Below are 18,471 nucleotides of genomic sequence, written 5' to 3' on the forward strand. Positions count from 1 at the left end.
GTACACGGCAAGCAAGTGCACGAGCTAGAACGCCAACCCAGGTCCCGGACTCACTGTCCAACGTGCTGCTCTCCACTACACCACCCTGACACCTAGACAGCCGTTTCTATCCACCACGTATGTTCCCAAACAGCGTTAGCAGTTTACAAGTGTTACTGTACAACTTTTAAAGGATTTATTTATTTATGTGTTAATGTACAATTTTTAAAGGATTTATTTATTTATGTGTTAATGTACAATTTTTAAACAGATTTATTTCTCCCGCCTCACTGTTTGTGCTCACTGTCTGCTCATCTTTTTTTTTTTTTTTTTTGGAGGCACTGGGAACTGAACCCAGGGCCTCCCATGTGGGAGGGAGGTGCCCAATCACCTAAGCCACCTCTGCTACCTGTCTGTTGTTCTGTTTTGTATCTCATTGTTTCCTCCCTGTGTCTCTTAGTTGCATCATCTCATTGCTTCATCCTGTTGCGTCAGTTTGCCATGTCAGCCCATTGAACCAGCTCTCTGCCCTGCTCATCCTCTCTGGGAGGCACTGGGGACTTCCCGTGTGGTAGGCAGGAGCCCAGCTGCTCGAGCCACACACATTATGTACAATTTTTATACCCATTTTACAGAAGAAAAAATGAATATCAGAGAGGTGAAATGATTGCCCCTACATCCTGCAGCTAGGAAGTGGCAGAATCTGGATTTTAACCCAGGACTGGTGGGTTTTGACTATTTTCATAACAATACTAAGATACTTACTTTTTCTTCTCTCATAAGTGTACAGTGATAAATGTCATCATTCTGACAGTTTGTAAAATGAAGGTGCATGTCTTCTTAGGTTCTAGATTTTTCTCAGGTTTAATTTCTAATCTGATAAATATTGATATAACCTGTATCAACAAAAACTCTCTAGGGGATCCTCAATAATTTTTTTGTGGCTATGATTTTTATTTTGTTGTTGTTGTCGATCCTCAATAATTTTTAAGAGCATAAAGGAGTCCTGAGACCAAAACATTTGCGAACCACTGAGTGAAACCTTTACTGAACACTTCCTATGCGCCAGCTCTGGCAGCCAGGGGCCAGGTGTTGGTGACACGAGACCAGGTCCTTACCGCCAGGACCTCACGGTCTCGAGAGGGGAGGCAACAGGCTCGTGTGCCCCAGGGAGGCATAAACAAAGTGCTGCTGGGACCCAGGAGGTGGGCAAGGCGTCACCGAGGAAGCACCCTGAAGAGAGGACGGTTTTGATGGCTAGAAAAGAGGGAGGCTAGGGCATGCCAGCTAGGCAACAGGATGTGCAAAGGCCCTGAGGAGGAGGAGGGCTCGGTGAAATGCGAGGCTGGTTAGTTAAAGTGAGTTGGGATACAGTCTTCCCGGGCTCACTGAGGATGGCAGGCCTCATCCGGAAATGAACCTCACAGGTTGTCTGAGCATTTGTGTCTGACCTTGGTGAAAGGTCACTTTTTTTTTAGTATCATATAATATCACCTCCTCAGAGAAGCCCCCCAACCACCTGGTTAAAACAGTCCCCTCCAGCACCCTCTAACCTGCTATACTGCTTTATTTTCTTCACAACTCTTATCACCATTTTTTCCCTTATCACACTTGAAGTCACATTTCAATTTGTTTACTGTTTTCCCACTAGAGTGGAAGCTTCCTGAGAGCAGGGAATTGTCTGTCTTGTTACATCCTCAGAGCCTGGCAAAAAGCACTCAAAAGACGTTGACTGAATGAAGAAAAGTTCACAGTTTCTTCGAGTACTTTTAGTATTTCAAGTATTTTAGTATTTCTGTGGCATTCCTGACAGAAATTTTCTCCCCTCTCTTGGAAAATGTGCCTCACTTCTTCCTTCCTGATGTCATCATGCTGCTGAGCCAGGGCTGGCGCAGGAAGAGGTAGACGAGGCTGGAGAGGCCAGCAGGGCAAGACTATTCTGGGCCTGGCCGGCTTGGGAATTTTCACTTGCTCCTCTGCAGGCAGTGAGGAGCCCTGCAAGGTCACACTTGTGGACCAAAATGCCCCTTCTCACCTCCCACTTCAAATGGCCTCACCTGCCTTGTCTCTCGCCCCCGTGTGGACCAGGGAGCTGGCCTCCGCCACTGAATAGTCCCCCAGGGTCCTACTGACCACAAGAGGGCGGTGTTGACTAGCCCCCATTCCCTCTCATTGCTTGAGGGAGGGGCCAGACAGGAGGGTCTACACTCACATCTTAATTGTCCAATGCCACTCTCCTCTCTAACCCTTTTTTTAAAAAATATTCCCACCCCCCAGATGGCTTGTCTGTTTGCTTGTTGTTTGTGCTCATCTTTTTCTTTTTTAAGGAGGTACTGGGGATCGAACTCAGGACCTCATACATGGGAAGCAGGCTCTCAACCATTGAACTTCATCCACTTCCCTCCTTTTTTAAAAAAAAAAAAAAGATTTTATTTCTACCCCTTCCCTTCCCCTCCCCTCCCCACCCCAGCTGTCTGCTCTGTGTCCATTCGCTGTGTGTTCTTCTGTGTCTGCTTCCATTCTTATCAGCGGCACCGGGAATCTGTGTTTCTTTTTGTTGCATCATCTCGCCGTGTGTGCGGCACCATTCCTGGGCAGGCTGTAATTTCTTTCGCGCTGGGCGGCTCTCCTTACGGGTGCACTCCTTTCGCATGGGGCTCCCCTATGCAGGGGACAGCCCTGCGTGGCAGGGCACTCCTTGGGTGCATCAGCACTGCGCATGGGCCAGCTCATCACATGGGTCAGGAGGCTTGGGGCTTGAACCTTGGACCATCCATGTGGTAGGCGGACGCTCTATCCGTTGGGCCAAATCCACTTTCCCTGCTTCTCTTTTGAATTAGCCCACAACGTGAGATACAGGTCAGGTCAGGAAAGGAAAGGAAAGAAAAAGAAGAGGAGCTGTTTGGGTTCCACTTAGTGAAATGATTGAGAAGGAAATGTTAATTTAACTCAGGCACACAGACATCACAAAATTGGATAGATTTTCACATTTATTGGATAAATAAATGGTGCGGGGGATCGGGAGGAACAGCTCTGGTCCACACCCTTAAGCGGCCAGATTCCTGGAGACCACTGAGCACCGCGTGAGGGAGTCCTGGGAAAGGAGGGGAGCGCTCGGGGCGGGAGGCTGGGGGAGGCCGAGCCTCAGAGGGTGCGGATGCCACGGGTCCATCCAAAGGTTTGCCTCTACCTTCTCAGTTTCCCAGACTAATTCAGGGAATCTGTGCCAAGCACCGACTCTGTGCCTGGCCCTTGTCATCGGCAGGGATCCCAAGTGAAGAAGACAGGTCTGGTCTCTGCCCTCACGGAGTTCATTTTTAACTCAAGACAGATTTCAAGAACATTATTTAATATTAATTCAAATATGACCTGTGCCATGAAGAACAAGAGCAGGCCGTTCTAAGAGAACATAATACGGGAATCCAGCTGCCCTGGGATGGGGGAGGCTGCCCTGAGGATGTGATGTATGAGATGAGATGTGAAGCTTAGAGAGGGTCCGCCAGGAAAGGTGAGGGGAGAACGTTCCAGGCAGGAGCAGCAGTCTGGGCGAAGGTAGTGAGAGGGGAGGAGCTTCGCCTGTGAGGGAGACTGCTGTAGGCAAGCTTAGAAGAGAGGCTGGGGAGGGAAACGGCCGTTTTGCAGGGTTGGGAAGGCAAATGAAGGAGTTTGGGATTTAGCCAAAGAGCAACGGGTTTGCAACAGCAACGCAGGGACACAGATCAGATCTCCTGGCAGGAGAATGGAAAGCTGCCTGGACTCCAGGCAGGAGGGAGGGCAGGCAATGCAGGACAGCCCAGTCTGCGAGTCTGAGGCATCTGTGGACAGTCAAGGGCAGGTGGAGTGGAGCCAGAAATGTCACTTGGTCCTGAGACTACAGTTTCTCCAAATTGAGACCAGATGCTCCTCTAGGGGAGGGAACCGACAGGAGGTGCTGGAAGCCAGGACCATCCGATAATGACAAGGCCTCACCTTGGAAGCCTTCTTGGCCTGCCCCTCAGTGGACCCTCACTATCAGCCTGCAGAGGTGGCAGGCAGGGATGAGCTCCAAGTCTGAGAGAGGGAAACTGAGGCCCCAGGAGGGGCAGATCGGCCCCAGGCATTCAGAGTCCAGTCCTGGGCCTCAGTCCTTGCCATCTCCATCCTGGGTTTCCCCCCCATGGAGGGGCTCCAGGCAGCCCAGATCCACCGCCTCCTCCCCCGAGGCTGGCTGCTCAGAGCCGCCTTCATCTGAGGCACCTACGTCAGCCTCCATCTTCTGTTTCAGGTCGCGTTTGAAGAAGCCAACCTGTAAGGAGACAAAAATTGAGGGAACAAAGTCCATGGAGAGTTTTGGACCAGATGGCTCCAGCAAAATGAGAAAACGCTGTTTCTGTTGCGAAGTCATATGTGCCATAGGCATTACGGGGCCTGCTCCAGGGATGGGGCAATGGTATCTGCTACTCATGGTTCTTGGTATATTTTTAAAGCTTTAAGTTTAACAGTTCGTTTTTTAAGGCTACCAAAACGTCATGGACCAACAATGCTGTGCCAGAGTGGGAACCGGGATGCACTTTGGACACAGTGTGGGGGGTGAATGAGCTGTCAGTCTCCAGAGCCCCAAGCTAAAGGCTCCATGTACCACGAAGGGCAGGCACTCAATTACTCAAATTTTACCAGAAAGAAGATCTGCTTCCAGGTCAAATTCTATTCCTGCATCTACAGAAGCATCTAGAATTTCTCTGAATAAAGAATGAGGAAAAATCACCACAAACTTAATTTCTTCTAGGATGTTCCACTGCAGTGCTTGGTCAGTATTAGTAATATCGTTATTAATACTGCCTGGCTATTACTAATAGAACATTTCTCTCTTTGGGTACTTTATATAGCCACATACCTCAAGGGCTAGTGGCACCCATTTTCTGCAGCTCTACATGGACGCTAGCCACAGTAGCCTGTGTCCTTCGTGTTAGAGGGTCTTAGCCACAAGTGCACACAGGGTGAAGGGAAAAGCATCAGGGAATCAGTGGAGGATAAAACCCCACTGCTGACTGAGCCATGGGCTAGGGATTTCATGTAACCAGCTCATTTACTAACAACTTGCTTAAGCTTTATTAGCTGCTTTTCTGTTCGTTGTGCTCTTCCCTGAATTTAGAGGAAGGTAATAAAAATTAAATAGTAACTGGAAGAAAACATCACATATCAATCTTTCAGCAGGCGTGGTGACAATATCTAGCACTACCAACAGTAAGCGGCAGCACCGCATCAAGCCCATGCCGTGCCCCGCCCTCTCCTGAAAACGCTTTCTCTCTCAGCGACACACACACACTTTCCTCCTTGGCTCAGTTCTTCCAGCTCTAGAAATTAACGCTTAAGAACATGTGGACAGTGTGCAAAGATGTGGGAAATGAGTGTTTTTTCCTGCCACATTCTTCGAAACAGATGTCAGTTATGAACTATCCAAATGTTCCTCAATAGGGAGTTCATTAAATAAACGAAGGGACATCCCGACAGCAGCCGACTGAAGACCCAGTGCTTACAAAGCGAGAGGCACAGCTCCCTGTGCTCATCTGGAAATCAAGATAATATGGTCAAGTGGAAAACACAAATTCCCAAGCACTATACATTGTATTAGCTTATTTATGTTTTCTACACAGTCCCATAAACTGATTCACTCTCTCTTACACACACACACACAAGTATGTTACCAAAAAACTAAAACCTAGAGGAATAGAAGTCAAATGGTTGTTAGTGACGGCCTTCTGGGGGTACAGTAAGGAGAAACTGATTTTCTACAGTCTCTTTTTCTGTAGTATTTGTGGCTTTTAGCTGGAACATCTGTCCCCTACCCCACCCCATTCCCCTTCACCTGGCTAACTTCTACTTCTCCCTCAAAACCCAGTTTAAATGCCCCATCCCTCTGGGGACCGTCCCAGCCTCCCTTCCCCGTCCTCCGGCCCCACCTAGGGAGGCCCCTGTGGTGGGGGCTCCAGAACACACAGGTCCTCTGTAACCTTCACTGTCCCCCTCAGACTGTGAGCGCCACAAGGGCAGGTGCCACGTTCCGCTCTGCTTCAGCTCCCCCTGGCCCTCAGGAGAGCCCTGACACACGGCAGCTGCCTTTCCCTTCCTCTCCTCGGCGACCTCGTCCGGCACTGCCAGCTCGCTGCTGAGATGGTGGAAAAGTCTCTCTTGCTCCTTGCTTCGGTGGGGAGGGGCTGAGGCCCCGTCTAGCCTCCGTGCTCCCTGGTCTGGGATTCTCCTCCCAGGCTCCTGCCACGTCCCCTCCCCTGGCCCTGCTGTCTTAGAATGCCCGGGACTCCCAGAAGCTCCCACCTTGTACAGCACCAGGAAAATCAGCAGCAGCAGCAGCAGCCCCCCGATGCCACTCAGCACGTAGAGATAGAGCATGTCCTTCTCGTACACCACATCCACCTTCATGACCACCTGGGGGGGGAGGGGAGGGGCGAGGAAGGGGGAGGGGCAGGCCAGGAAGAACCTTTCTCAGCCTGAAGTTTCCTCGGAACCCGGCTCCAGCCCTGACGCATTATCATCTCCCACCTGGCCTGTCTCACTGACCAAGCTCTAGGCCAGTCTCTCCACCTCTGTCTCATCCTCCAGTGACTTGGCAACCCCCCCACAGCCTACCTCGCACCCTTAAATCACTCCCTAGAGCCTGAGGATGAGTATCTCGGCTCAGCGTGCCTTCCAGAATCTGACTTCTGCTTACCTTCCCAGCGTCACCTTCTGTTCTCACGCTCCACCTGCCAGGCGGACTTAACTTCCGGCTCCGGGCACTGCCCTGCCCACCCTCTCACCTCTGGGTCCCTGCCCTCGCTGCAGTCCATGCCTGGCGTGCCCTTCTCTTCACTGCTGCTGGGTCGGCACCTCTTGGCTGAGCTGCCATCAGAGTCTCTACCTGACACCTTGGTCCCCACCATCTCGGACGGGCGGCCTGTGGTCTGCCTGCCCACCCGCAGCGATGAGAGCACACTGCTTCCATGGAAGCCTCAGCCAGTATGGACGGCTCTGGCTGCTGCGAAGGTCCTACTTGGGCCAAGCCTCCCTCATGGGCCTCCTCCACCTCCAGGCCTGCCTGAGGGCTCCTCGGATCCCTCTCAGCCCATCCCCGGGGCTTCTGATGAGGCCGAGATACCTGGGCCAGGGAGGCGTTGCTGCCGTAGAGGTGGAAGTGCTTGCTGCTGTTGAAGGAGATGGAGAGGGAGCTGCAGAGTCTGAACATGGAGGAGGCCTGTGGGAGGTTTGGGGGGAGGTGTTAGGGCAACGGGGACCAAGGACCCATTGACTTCTGTCCCCACCTCCATGCAACGGGGAGAAGCAGAGGAGAATGGGTCCCTGTGGGGTGCACCTGTCTATTCAAGTCTCACTGTAGTTTTTTTTTTTTAGGAGGTATCAGGGATTGAACCCAGGTCCTTGTACATGGGAAGCAGGTGCTCAAACACTTGAGCTACATCTGCTCCCCTCACTGTATCACTCTAATATGCCCTCCCATGGGTGGGAGCAAAGTTTTTCTATGAATATAAGGAACATACAGGAACTCTTCATGGGTTCATGAAAACAGCCCTGTAAGTTTCAAACAAGTCAAGGTCCTCTTTTATCTGTACTTGTGTAAAAGCTGTGGATTTTTCATCAAGACAGGAAAGAAAAAAATGGAGAAAGCCTGCCCGGCAGGAAAGTCCACCCATCCCTGTCCATCCAAGGTGCCCAGCCCCCAGCGAGCACTTCCGATGGCCGTGAGCAGGTGCTACCTCGATCTCTCCCACCAGTTCCACGGTTCCCATCACTTGGACGAGGATCTCCTCTTTGAAGACAATCGGGCAGTGGAACTGGGCTCCGGGGAGACAAGGCTGAGGGACACAGAGAATGGCAGGGGCGGGGCGTCAGAGAGGCCTGCCCTCCCCACCTGCTCGCTGCCCACCCCCACCCATCTGAGTTCCCGTGCCTGACCTCAGCTGCACTGGGCAGGGCCTTCAGATCCTCGTGATGGCAGGTGACAGGCGGCTCCTACGAATGACACAGTGGAGTCTTCAGTTAGTCCAGAGCTGAGAGGCCACTGGCCCCTTACAGCCAGAATTGGCTTGCCTTTGCCCACCCTTGAGATGCCCTTGGCATCCCAGTTTTCCAGCCCCATTGGCTCCTGGTGGATTCATGCCCTTCCCACACAAATGGCTCAGCGTCACCCATTGGACCCACACCCGAGTGCCCCCTTGCAGTGCTCACCATCTGCACAGTCCACTTGTGTGTGACGGGTCCCTGGCTGGAAGGTGGCGGCACCGCCACCACAGCCTCCAGGGCAGGCAAGTTGTGGTCGTGGGGGGAAGGCTGAATCCGTACCTGGCACACAGGACAAGGGGCTGCAGAGCCCGAACAGCAGGCTCCCCAGACTGCCACCCCAGACCCTTCATGCCCCTCGCTCCCCCCCAGCCGAGCCCAAGGGCCTGCTCCTTGTCAGGGAGTATGCGATGGGCAGCCTCACCTGGGCCGTCCTCAAGTCCTCACTGAGGTGACATGCTCCTCCCCCTTTCCTCTCACAACCTACAAGGTCCTGCTCAACTTCCATCTGTGAAGGTGCTTCCCCAGCGCCCGTGCTCCAGACACCCTCAGCAGGATGCCGGGCGATCAGCTTGTGTCTGTAGCTAGACTGTAAGCCTCAAGAGGGTAGGAGCTGGGTCTTATTTCACTGCCAATTCCCTACTGCGTGGCCCAGCACCTAGACATCGCAGGCCTCAAATAGGGTTTTTGAATGAGTAAATGAATGAATGACATTTTAGCAATGGTGGATGAAAAACTTATTTCTACTACACAGACTGGGAAGGACTCATTTTGGCAACTGTGTATTAAATTACTTTGAGAAACATTTCCAGAGTACCTTTTATATAGGAAGAGCTAGTTATCTCTGCTAGGGCTGGGAGACTCAGAAATGTATTTGAAAAGTGACGTAAGAGTAACACCAAAGAATGTCTCGAGAAGGTCAAAGCAGGGAAATATACATCCAATTCTTTGGTTCAATTATTCATTCAACAAACATTTGTGGACACTTTAAGAATACCGAGGAGGGAAGTGGATTTGGCCCAGGAGATAGGGCATCCACCTACCATATGGGAGGTCTACGGTTCAAACCCAGGGCCTCCTGACCCGTGTGATGAGCTGGCCCACGCGCAGTGCTGATGCACGCAAGGAGTGCCGTGCCACGCAGGGGTGTCCACTGCATACGGGAGCCCCTCGCGCAAGGAGTGTACCCCATAAGGAGAGCTGCCCAGCACGAAAAAAGTGCAGCCTGCCCAGGAATGGCGCCACACATGTGAAGAGCAGATGCAGCAAGATGACACAACAAAACGAGACACAGATTCTGGGTGCCACTGACAAGAATACAGGCAGACACAGAAGAACACACAGCGAATGGACACAGAGAGCAAACAACTGAGCAGGGGGTGGGGGAAAGGGAGAGAAGTAAATAAATAAATAAAAATACTGGGGCGTGAATATAGCTCAAGTAGTTGAGTGTCTGCTTCTCATATACAAGGTCCCAGGTTCAATCCCTGGTACCTCCTAAAAAAAAAAAAAAGACTATCAATTAAATTAAGAAAATTTAATTTAAAAGGTAGCATTTGAAGTGAACTGTGTAACTGTGTAAGACAGAGAAGATGGGGGAGAGCATCCAGAAATAGCAAATGCAGAGGGCTGGGCCAGCACCAGTAAGCATGCTGTGGTGGGAGGGTAGGGCACGTGGAAGGAACTGCGGAAGATAGCTGGGCAGGGGGAGTGGCTCCAGGAAGGTGCATTCACTTCAGGCAAAAGGTGGATGGGAGCTGGGAAAAGCGGATCAAAGCCCAAGCTGGGGGAACCGGATGTGGCTCAACCAATTGGGGTCCTGTCTACCATATAAGAGGTCCAGGATTTGATGCCCAGGGCCTCCTGGTGAGGGCGAGCTGGCCCACACAGTGAGCTGGCCCCTGTGGAGTGCCGGCCCACGTGGGAATGCCGCTCCGTGCAGGAGCATTGCCCTGCGTGGGAATGCCGCCCCATGCAGGAAGTCGTCCCACGCAGCAGTGTCAGCCGACGTGGAGAGCTGGTGCAGCAAGATGATGCAACAAGAGACACAGAGGAGAGAAAATAAAAAGACAGAGCAGAACAGGGAGCTGAGGTGGTGCAAGAGAGTAATTGCCTCTCTCCCACTCTGGAAGGTCCCAGGATTGGTTCCCAGAGCTACCTAATGAGAATACAGACAGACACAGAACACGCAGGAAACGGACACACAGAGCAGACAATGGGGGAATGGGAGGGGGGTGGGGAGGGAATAAATCTTAAAAAAAAAAAAAGTCCAAGCTGGGAACCCATCCCAATAGTCCAGGTGCAAAGAGCCCGGGCAGTGGAGGCGTTACGGAGAGAAGGCGGTCAGAAAAGAGAACTTGAGGCATGGGGGAAGGAGAAATTCTCCCAGCCCAGGAAGTTTTGCTTGCAAAAAGGTGGTACTTTTAAAGGATTCTAAGCAAGCTGAAAGAGATGCTGGTTTAGGGGGAAGAGGATAAGGGTGGTTTAGAACAGGTTGAGACCAGAGCTTCAAGACAGGCAATTCTATATTCAAGAAAAATGAAACCACAGGCGCCCTTGAGTGTTCACAGCAGCACTACTCAAAACAGCCCCGCACAGGAAACAACCCAAGCGTCCATGATAAATGACATGTGGTCCATTCACGAACTGGAATACCTCTCAGTCCTCACCCGGGATGGAGGCTGGCTACAAGGGCGAACCCTGAGCACCTTAAGAAAGTGAAAAGCCACCCACAAAAGGCCACATACTGTGTGATTTTATTTACATGAAATGCTCAGAACAGGCAAATCTAGAGACAGAAGGAGATTAGTGGCTGCCAGGGGCTGGGGGAGGGAAGAATGGGGAGTGACTGCTGTGGGCACGGGGTTTCTTTTTGCTGTGATGAAAATGTGCCAAAAGCAGATTATGGTGATGGTTGCACAACTCTGTGAATACACTAAAAACCAATGAACTGTTAACTTCAAAGGAGTAAATTCTTCCTGGAAATCTACAACTGCTCTAATCATTTTTTGAAGGGTAAACTGTAGGTATGTGAAATATATCTCAATAAAACTGCTAAAAAAAAAAGATGCTAGGAGGACATCCGATGGAGATGAGCAACAAGCTGTAGGACAGGTGCATGGCAGAAGCAGAAGGGACACTGGGAGCTGCCAGTTGGAAGGGGGACACAGAGTGACACTGGGAACTGTGACACACCCAGGGAAAACGGATACAGAGCAGTCGGTGTGGAAGGGCCAGGTGCCAGTAGCTGCTCCGAGGGGAGCGTGATCTAACAAACTGGAAGAGCCGGCGCTGGGAGCCACACACCACCAGTGATTCAGCATCGCACAGGCTGGGCCTCCTCTGGCCTCCCCATACGTGTAATTTCCTTTAGTGCTGAGAAACTTCCCATGTGATGGACGGTCCCATCATCCCGCTTCCAGGGGAGGGAACTGAGGCTTGGGGAGTTGGCTAACGTGTCTGAAGCTACTGAGATGGCACTTAACTTCTGCTGTGACTCCAAAGCCTGGGGCCATGATGCTCTAACACTTTCCTTGGATGATGGGAGTCAGAACAACGCTAAAGACAACTGACGTGGACTGAAACCTTTCTAGGTTTCAGGCACCATGCGGAGCACTGAACCTGCATTTTCTCATTTGCTTTTGCAACAACCCTATAAGGTAGGTGCTTTTACCATTCCCATTTTATGGACTAAAAAACTGAGGCTCAGAGAAGTTAAGTAACTTGCCCAAGGCAACACAGCTTTAAATGGAAGAGCTTCAAAAAGATGTCAGGCCTGTGTGGAGCCAAGGCCTCTGCTCCTAACCATCCAGGGAAGCAGCTAATTTCTACGATGAAGGGAGAGCCTGCGGCCCAGCCGCCTAACTCTTCTGGGTTTCCATGCTTGTCTAATTTGCAACAAACCCCAATTATTAGAGCTGACTTCCTTGGGACAAAAAAGGCGTGGGTGAACAGGACAGTTTTAAGAAAGAGGCGCTGGACCACGGGTGCCGTATGCTGTGGAGAGTTTTAGGAGCACTGGCGTTGTTTAGATAAAAGGGAGACGAGCAGTGCCGTCAGTGGCCCCGGCTGCTCGAGGGCCGGGCAGTGGGAGCCCAGTCCACGGCGTTCCATGCTGGGGTGGGGAGAGGGAGGGGGCCGTCCAGCCTCGAGGACTCTGCCAAGAAGGGAAGGGAGGGGAGGACGCCCAGGGGTGTGAGCCGGTTCCAGGTTGAGAGAGGCCAGAGTATGAGAAGGCTCCCACAGAGACCCCCTCGCCCGTCATCCTCCCCACCAGGTGCCAGGCCACGCGCTTTACAGAGAGGAGGGAGGCCATTCAACCCCACACCACCTGAGAAGTTCTCACCCCAAATCCCCTCGGCTCAGGAAGTAGATGAGGCATGGACGGCTAAGTCCCTTGACTGAGGCCATGATGAGCATGTGGCAGAGCTGGGATTTAAGTCAACGTCCTGGAGACAAAGGACTTTTCTGGCTGACCTGTGGGAACCTGGAGCCACTGGAAGCCAATGCAACCGGCCAGTGAAAACATCCTATTTCACGGTGGTGACGGGCGCACAACATGGTGAATGACATTAACACCACGGAATTATTTGAACGTGGTTAAAAGGGAAATTTTAGATTATATTTGTCAGTGGAATAAAAATGTGAAAAAAAACCCATAGAACTGTACTATACAAACGGTGTTGAGTCTAATAGAGTCTATGGGTGACAGTTAGCAGCACAATCATAATAATAACCTTCCATCAACTGCAGCAAAGGTGCCACACTACCGCAAGGTTTTAATAATAGGGAAAACTACGTGTGAGTGGGTGGTGTATGGTAACTCTATTTTTTTTGCACACTTTTATTGCAAACCTCCAACTTCTCCAACAAAAAAGATATATTTTAAAAAGCAATAAAAGACACAGGGAAGAAAATAAATCCTATTTCAGGACAAATGACTCTCTCAAAGGCCATCCCCCACTCAGAGTGAGATTGCTCTGGCCCCTTTACCACTGGGCTGCACTGCAGGCCCCCCAGACTCCAGTGTGGCCTTGGTTTCCTCCGCAGTAAAACATAAGCATTCCTGACTTGGCTAATACGTACTCCGCTCTGAGGTTACTGCTAAGAGAGTCTCGCGGTCCTGGACTGAGCAGCCCCAGCACTGAGTGAGGGCGTCCTCCCTGCTCTGAGCTCCCCACGCACAGACAGTGTGTGTGGTGACAGTCCTGACCCCACTGCCCAGTGGCAGATCCTTCATCCGGGGCAAGCACGTAGATTTTGGAAATCAAGTCCGTGTCTGAATCTGAACTCCTCCTCTTTTTAGCTGGGCAAGTTACTCAACCTGTGTGTGCCGCCGATTGGTCATCTGGAGAAGGGGAGTGACTCGGCCTGCCTCACACAGCTCTTACAGCTGCCTGTGAAACTCAGAAAGTGCGGGCTACAGAACCTGAGCGGCAGGTTCAGTGAGTGGGAATTAGCTCCTGGAGGGCAGGGACCTGTTCATTTCCTGCTGCCTCCAGCACCTAGCAGGGGACCTAAACCAGAAGAGCGGCTCCTTCAGTGTGTGAATAAAAAGCTGGGTTCTTCCTCAGAGCCCTACCTGCTCTCAAGTGCTGAGAGTCTATAAATCATGAATCCAGGAATGAGAAGTAACTTGTGGGGCTCTTGTCCCTGGAGCTCTTAAGCAGAGGCTGTGAAGCTACATAGAAAGGCTACAGACTGGGGCAGAAGGCCAGGCTCGTCGAGGACGGGACTGTGCCTACTTGGTCTCGGCACCCTCGGCCCCAGGATGGGGCTGAAGGAACGTGTGGCCTCTATGGACCCTCTCACATACCTGGTAGCTGTGTTTGACATGGTGGATCTTGGGTCCTTTGGGGATGAAATCAATATAGAGGGTGGAGTTTTCCTGACTGTTGAGAGAGAGAACAGAGATGGAAGGTGAAGCCAGCAACCCAGGCTCTGGGGCAGCGGGGCCTGGCTCAGGAGAAGCCTCTGGCTGCCAGCCGGCATGCGCGCTCAGTCCTGACAACCACCTGCTGCTTCCCTGGGGAGAGGAAGGTGCACAGAGGGGTCAAGCTCCTGCCAGGAGGCCACAGGGGAAGAAGAGGATTGGAACCAGGCCAGCACGCCTCGGGAGCCCATGCTCTCCCCACGCACACCACCCACCGGTGTCGCCACTGGAGCCCAGGCCTCACTGCTCGTCTGCTAGATAATCTCCTCGGCCTCGCAGGGAGCCCCGGGACCCCCCAGTACTGCATTCTTCAATGTACATGTCAAGACAGACCTTCCTCCAGGACTCTCGGGCTCTGCCGCCTCAGCTGCTCGGAAACCATCAGTGGCTTCCTGCTGCCCACAGTCAGGCCCAAAGCCCCATGTCTGGACCCACCCAGCTCCCCAATCTGCCTTCCCACCATTCTTGCAGATATACCCCCTCTGCTAAGCCTGCCCACTCCCTGCTCCCCAGATCTGACCCCTGTCCCCACTGCCTGCCTCCACACCTTTGCCCATGCGATTCTCTCTGACAAGAATGTCCTCCTTCCCTCCTGGCCCTTGTCCGAATCCCACTCATCCTCCAGACACCACTCCAAGTTTCAACTTCCCCAAGAACCCTCTGTCTCTCCTCCAGCCACACTCATGACTCCTGGCTCGAATTTCATGTCACACTTCGGACAATCTCATGCCATAGGGTGTTTGTGCTCCAAAGCACCAGGGACTCAAGCTCAGGCACTGCCCTGCCCTCAGCTCACTGAGCTACTAGCCACTCTACTTTTCTAGGTCTGTTTCCTTTTCTGTAGAATGAGAAAAATCCGAATAGCAATCTCCATGGGTCCTTCCCGCTACAACTTTCTGAGATTCTGTGTGCACCTGAGTTTGGCTTTCCATCGTGACTGTAAAGCTCCAAGGGCAAGGGGCACTGGGAAGAACTCTCTCCTCTCTCTTTGATGCTGCTGCCCCAAGAAAGGAGAGAATCCTCCCCACTGTGGGCTCGGCTGTGGCTTTGCAGTCAGGCAGATGTAAGTCCACACCTGGCTTCAGTGTTTCCTCTTGGAGGACCTTGGACAAGTACCTCCCTTGCCTCTGAGCCTCAGGCTGGACATTAGTCCAATGGAGAGAGGCACAGCTGCCTCAGGGGTGGCGGAAGTTCCACAGAAAGTCATCCACTCTGCGTAGCACATGACACGGTGTCAGCGTGCAGGAGGCTTTTTCTTCCATCAGTAAATGCTCACCTGGCTCAGAGCTCTTTTTAAATGGACATTCACTCTTTTGAGTGTTGAAACTGTCGGGGTTTCAGTTCTCATCACCCCTCGGGTGCTTTAGGAAAAGGAGGGCTTAGAGGAAGAGCCCAGGGAGGCCAGGCCAGGGACCCGGGTAGGAAGGCTAAGGTGGGAGGAGAAGGGTGGACAGTTGTCCAGCATGACTCACTCTTCGATGAGGATGTTGATAGGGTACAGAACTGGGATGCTGGTGGCAGCTGAATTGTCCTTCACGAGGCCTGAGTCCTCATTGTGACTGCATTGGGGCGAGGCAGAGGCACAGAGTTAGGAGAAGAGCTTGGCCAGGACTGTGAGGCAACCCAAGTGCCGGCCGAGGGTGCGGCTCACCAGCTCACGTTGGCGAGCAGCTCGACAAAGTCTCCCCAGGAGCTGTTATGCAGCGTGTGAAACATCAGCTGGATCGCAGCCTGGGAGGGAAGGAGAGAGGATCAAGGGGGAAAAAGGGCCTAGGCCTCAGGAGGCAGCCCGAGCACCCCTATGCCCACCATCAGCTGCCACAGTAACAGTTGCCACTTACCAAGGGCTTGCTATATGTCATGCACTGGACTAGGAGCTTTATACCCCATGTACAGATGAAGAAACTGAGGCTCCAGATAGTAAGGTCACAAAATGAATACCCCAATCCTAAATTTGTCTGCTTTCAGTCTGTGTGCTCAACCATGACATAAAATGGCTCTGCATAAATTCTTCTTGGGGAGAGGGTAGGGCAAGCTCTTCCCTGCCAATCACCTTTCCTAGAGCCAAGAGCTCCCATCTGGCCAGCAGCCCGCCCTGGCCTGTCTGGTCCCTAGGACTGAGGCACTCACCGAGCTTCCTGCTTTAAAGATGGGAGAGCTCACGTTGCAAGAGAGGCTCCTGGTCTGAAGGGCCGACTCCTCGGGAAGCTCCTCGCAGCTCACAGGAACATGGCTGTTGGGCTAGGAGGGAGAAGAGAAAGGAGGACATTTTTTTCAAGGGCAAGGCTAAGGATTCCCCCCAGGCGATCAAGCCTCAAGGCCCACCTCCTCCAGGGTTTTGTCCCTACCAGGGCTCATTCTGAGAGAGACAGGGCCAAAGAAGCAGGGGCATGGACAGAATTGTTACACAAGGAGGGTCGCTGCACACTGTAACAGTAAACAAGTAGAAGTGCTCAAACAATTCAAAGAAGATAGGAAAGGTTCAGTAAACTGTGGTACAAAGGAAGAATATTGTGAGATGATTTAAAGGGAAGCAGGGACTTGGCCCAATGGATAGAGCATCCGCCTACCACATGGGAGGTCCGCAGTTCAAACCCCGGGCCTCCCTGACCCATGTGGAGCTGGCCCATGCACGCAAGGAGTGTCCCCCAATGCAGGGGTGTCCCCGTGTAGGGGAGTCCAATGCGCAAGGAGCGCACCCCGTAAGGAGAGGCACCCAGTGTGAAAGAAAGTGCAGCCTGCCCAAGAATGGCGCTGCACACACGGAGAGCTGACACAACAAGATGACACAACAAAAAGAAACACAGGTTCCTGGTGCCACTGATAAGAATAGAAGCGGTCACAGAAGAACACACAGCAAATGGACAGAGAGCAGACAACTTGGGGTGGGGGGAAGGGGAGAGAAATAAATAAAAAATAATAAATCTTAAAAAAAAATGCTGCTACATCTATAAATTCATCAACTATTTTTAAAATGTACCAGGAGCTGGAGCCAGTAATGCCCTCCCAGAAGTAGTGAAAAGTTGCAGCCTGAGAAGGGTTCATGCTTGAGGGGTCTGCTCATGGCATAACACTGAGAAAACAGCAGGCTTTTTATAAAACCATATATCCTGGAAGGGAGGGTTACTGTTCAATGGGTACAGTTGCTGTTTGGGGTCATGAAAAAAATTTGGTAATGGAATATCATTAATTCCACTCAGTTGTGCTGTTCATTATGATCAAAGAAAAAAACTTAAATGTATCCTTAAAATATATATAAGGAGGAAAAAATGCCAAATAAATACACGTTGTGACATGGTCATATGTCTACAGGTAAAGATAAATATACATAGGAAAGAAAGAAGGTAAACACCAAAATATGAGAAGCAGTAATTGCTCAGTTGCAGAAGTATGGGTCATTGTTTTCTTTAACCTTCTCTGTAATTCCCAAGTTTCCACGGTGATCATGTATTACTTTAATAATTTTTTAAAATAAAAGTTATACTTAAAATAATCCAAACCATGCTCAAAACCACTCCGATGACCTCTCTGTGGGAATAAGTGCTCTCAATAAACCTACATGGTTCCTTGGTCACCGAGCCTTTCGTGGGCCTCCTTCTATGTGACCCTCCCACTAGCCCTGTGGGTAAGCATCAGCGGCCTCACTTTATGGTTGTGGGATCTGAGGTTCCAAGAAGGTAAACCTCATACTTCAGCTCACAGAGCTAGAGGGCAGCCATTGGGCTGAGAACCCGGATTTGACCCCAAGACCACAGCACACCAGCTGCTGCCGACATTTTCAGACCATCCTGGCTGCCTGACGCACGGGACAGGGGGAGGGCGTTGAAGCTTCAGGAAAACGGCAGCACATGGCAGGCACTACCTCCCTGCTCACCTTCAGCATCTCCACTTTGCGGAAGGAGAGGCCGTGGGGGAAGCTCAGGCCCAGCTGGACCCAGTAAGCATCTTCACCCTGGTTCCTCAGTGTCAGCTCCACCGAGAGGCTGGCAGAGGGAGTCAGACGTAGGACTTTGGATCTGGGGAGAAGACCAGGGAAACGTTAAGGGCCCAAGAGGAAGGAAGCAGGATCAGAGGTGGGCAGAACTGAGGGAACTGGTAAGCCAGGAAGAGTAAGCACATAAAAAATCAGCTCCTCAGCTCAGGCTTTCCATTTTGCACTCTCATCTAATCCTGACAGGAGTTCCACAAGGGAGTTACGAGCATTCCCATTTCTCAGAGAAGGAAACTGAGGCCCCAGAGAAGAGCAATGGCTTCTCCAGATGACACGGCCAGTGCGTGGAGAGGGGCGGTTCTTCTGGCTCCGAGTTCAATGTTCTTTCCAGGACACTCAGGAAAATCCAGAGTGGAATAGGGGACTGTGGGGATGGAGAAGCCTTACGGACCTTGCCGGGGAAAAGGACAGCTCCAGGTTCGCCTCACACTTCTTGTCCTCACCACAGTTCTTCTCAAAAGGGATCTGAAAGGCCCAGAAGAAAGCACTGGGAGACCCAGGCCTGAGCCCAGAAGGGCTC

At 51.7% G+C, this 18,471-nt stretch overlaps 1 protein-coding gene across 1 annotated transcript in view; it reads right to left on the minus strand.

Moving 5' to 3' along the window:
- Window positions 1–2,951: 2,951 nt before the first annotated feature.
- ITGAL (integrin subunit alpha L) overlaps window positions 2,952–18,471 on the minus strand; it is a 43,191-nt gene continuing 27,671 nt past the window's right edge. The window contains exons 20-31 of the mRNA XM_004479370.5: window positions 18,343–18,416; window positions 17,835–17,976; window positions 16,091–16,201; window positions 15,612–15,691; window positions 15,433–15,519; window positions 13,844–13,919; window positions 8,197–8,310; window positions 7,924–7,980; window positions 7,725–7,823; window positions 7,112–7,207; window positions 6,292–6,402; window positions 2,952–4,264 (exon numbers count right to left, since the gene is read on the minus strand). Coding sequence (XP_004479427.1) covers window positions 4,100–4,264; window positions 6,292–6,402; window positions 7,112–7,207; window positions 7,725–7,823; window positions 7,924–7,980; window positions 8,197–8,310; window positions 13,844–13,919; window positions 15,433–15,519; window positions 15,612–15,691; window positions 16,091–16,201; window positions 17,835–17,976; window positions 18,343–18,416 — 1,212 coding nt within the window. The 3' untranslated portion in view covers window positions 2,952–4,099. The remainder of the gene's footprint in view (window positions 4,265–6,291; window positions 6,403–7,111; window positions 7,208–7,724; window positions 7,824–7,923; window positions 7,981–8,196; window positions 8,311–13,843; window positions 13,920–15,432; window positions 15,520–15,611; window positions 15,692–16,090; window positions 16,202–17,834; window positions 17,977–18,342; window positions 18,417–18,471) is intronic.

The sequence above is a fragment of the Dasypus novemcinctus genome, chromosome 23 (assembly GCF_030445035.2).
Source record: "Dasypus novemcinctus isolate mDasNov1 chromosome 23, mDasNov1.1.hap2, whole genome shotgun sequence".
Lineage (NCBI taxonomy): Eukaryota > Metazoa > Chordata > Mammalia > Cingulata > Dasypodidae > Dasypus > Dasypus novemcinctus.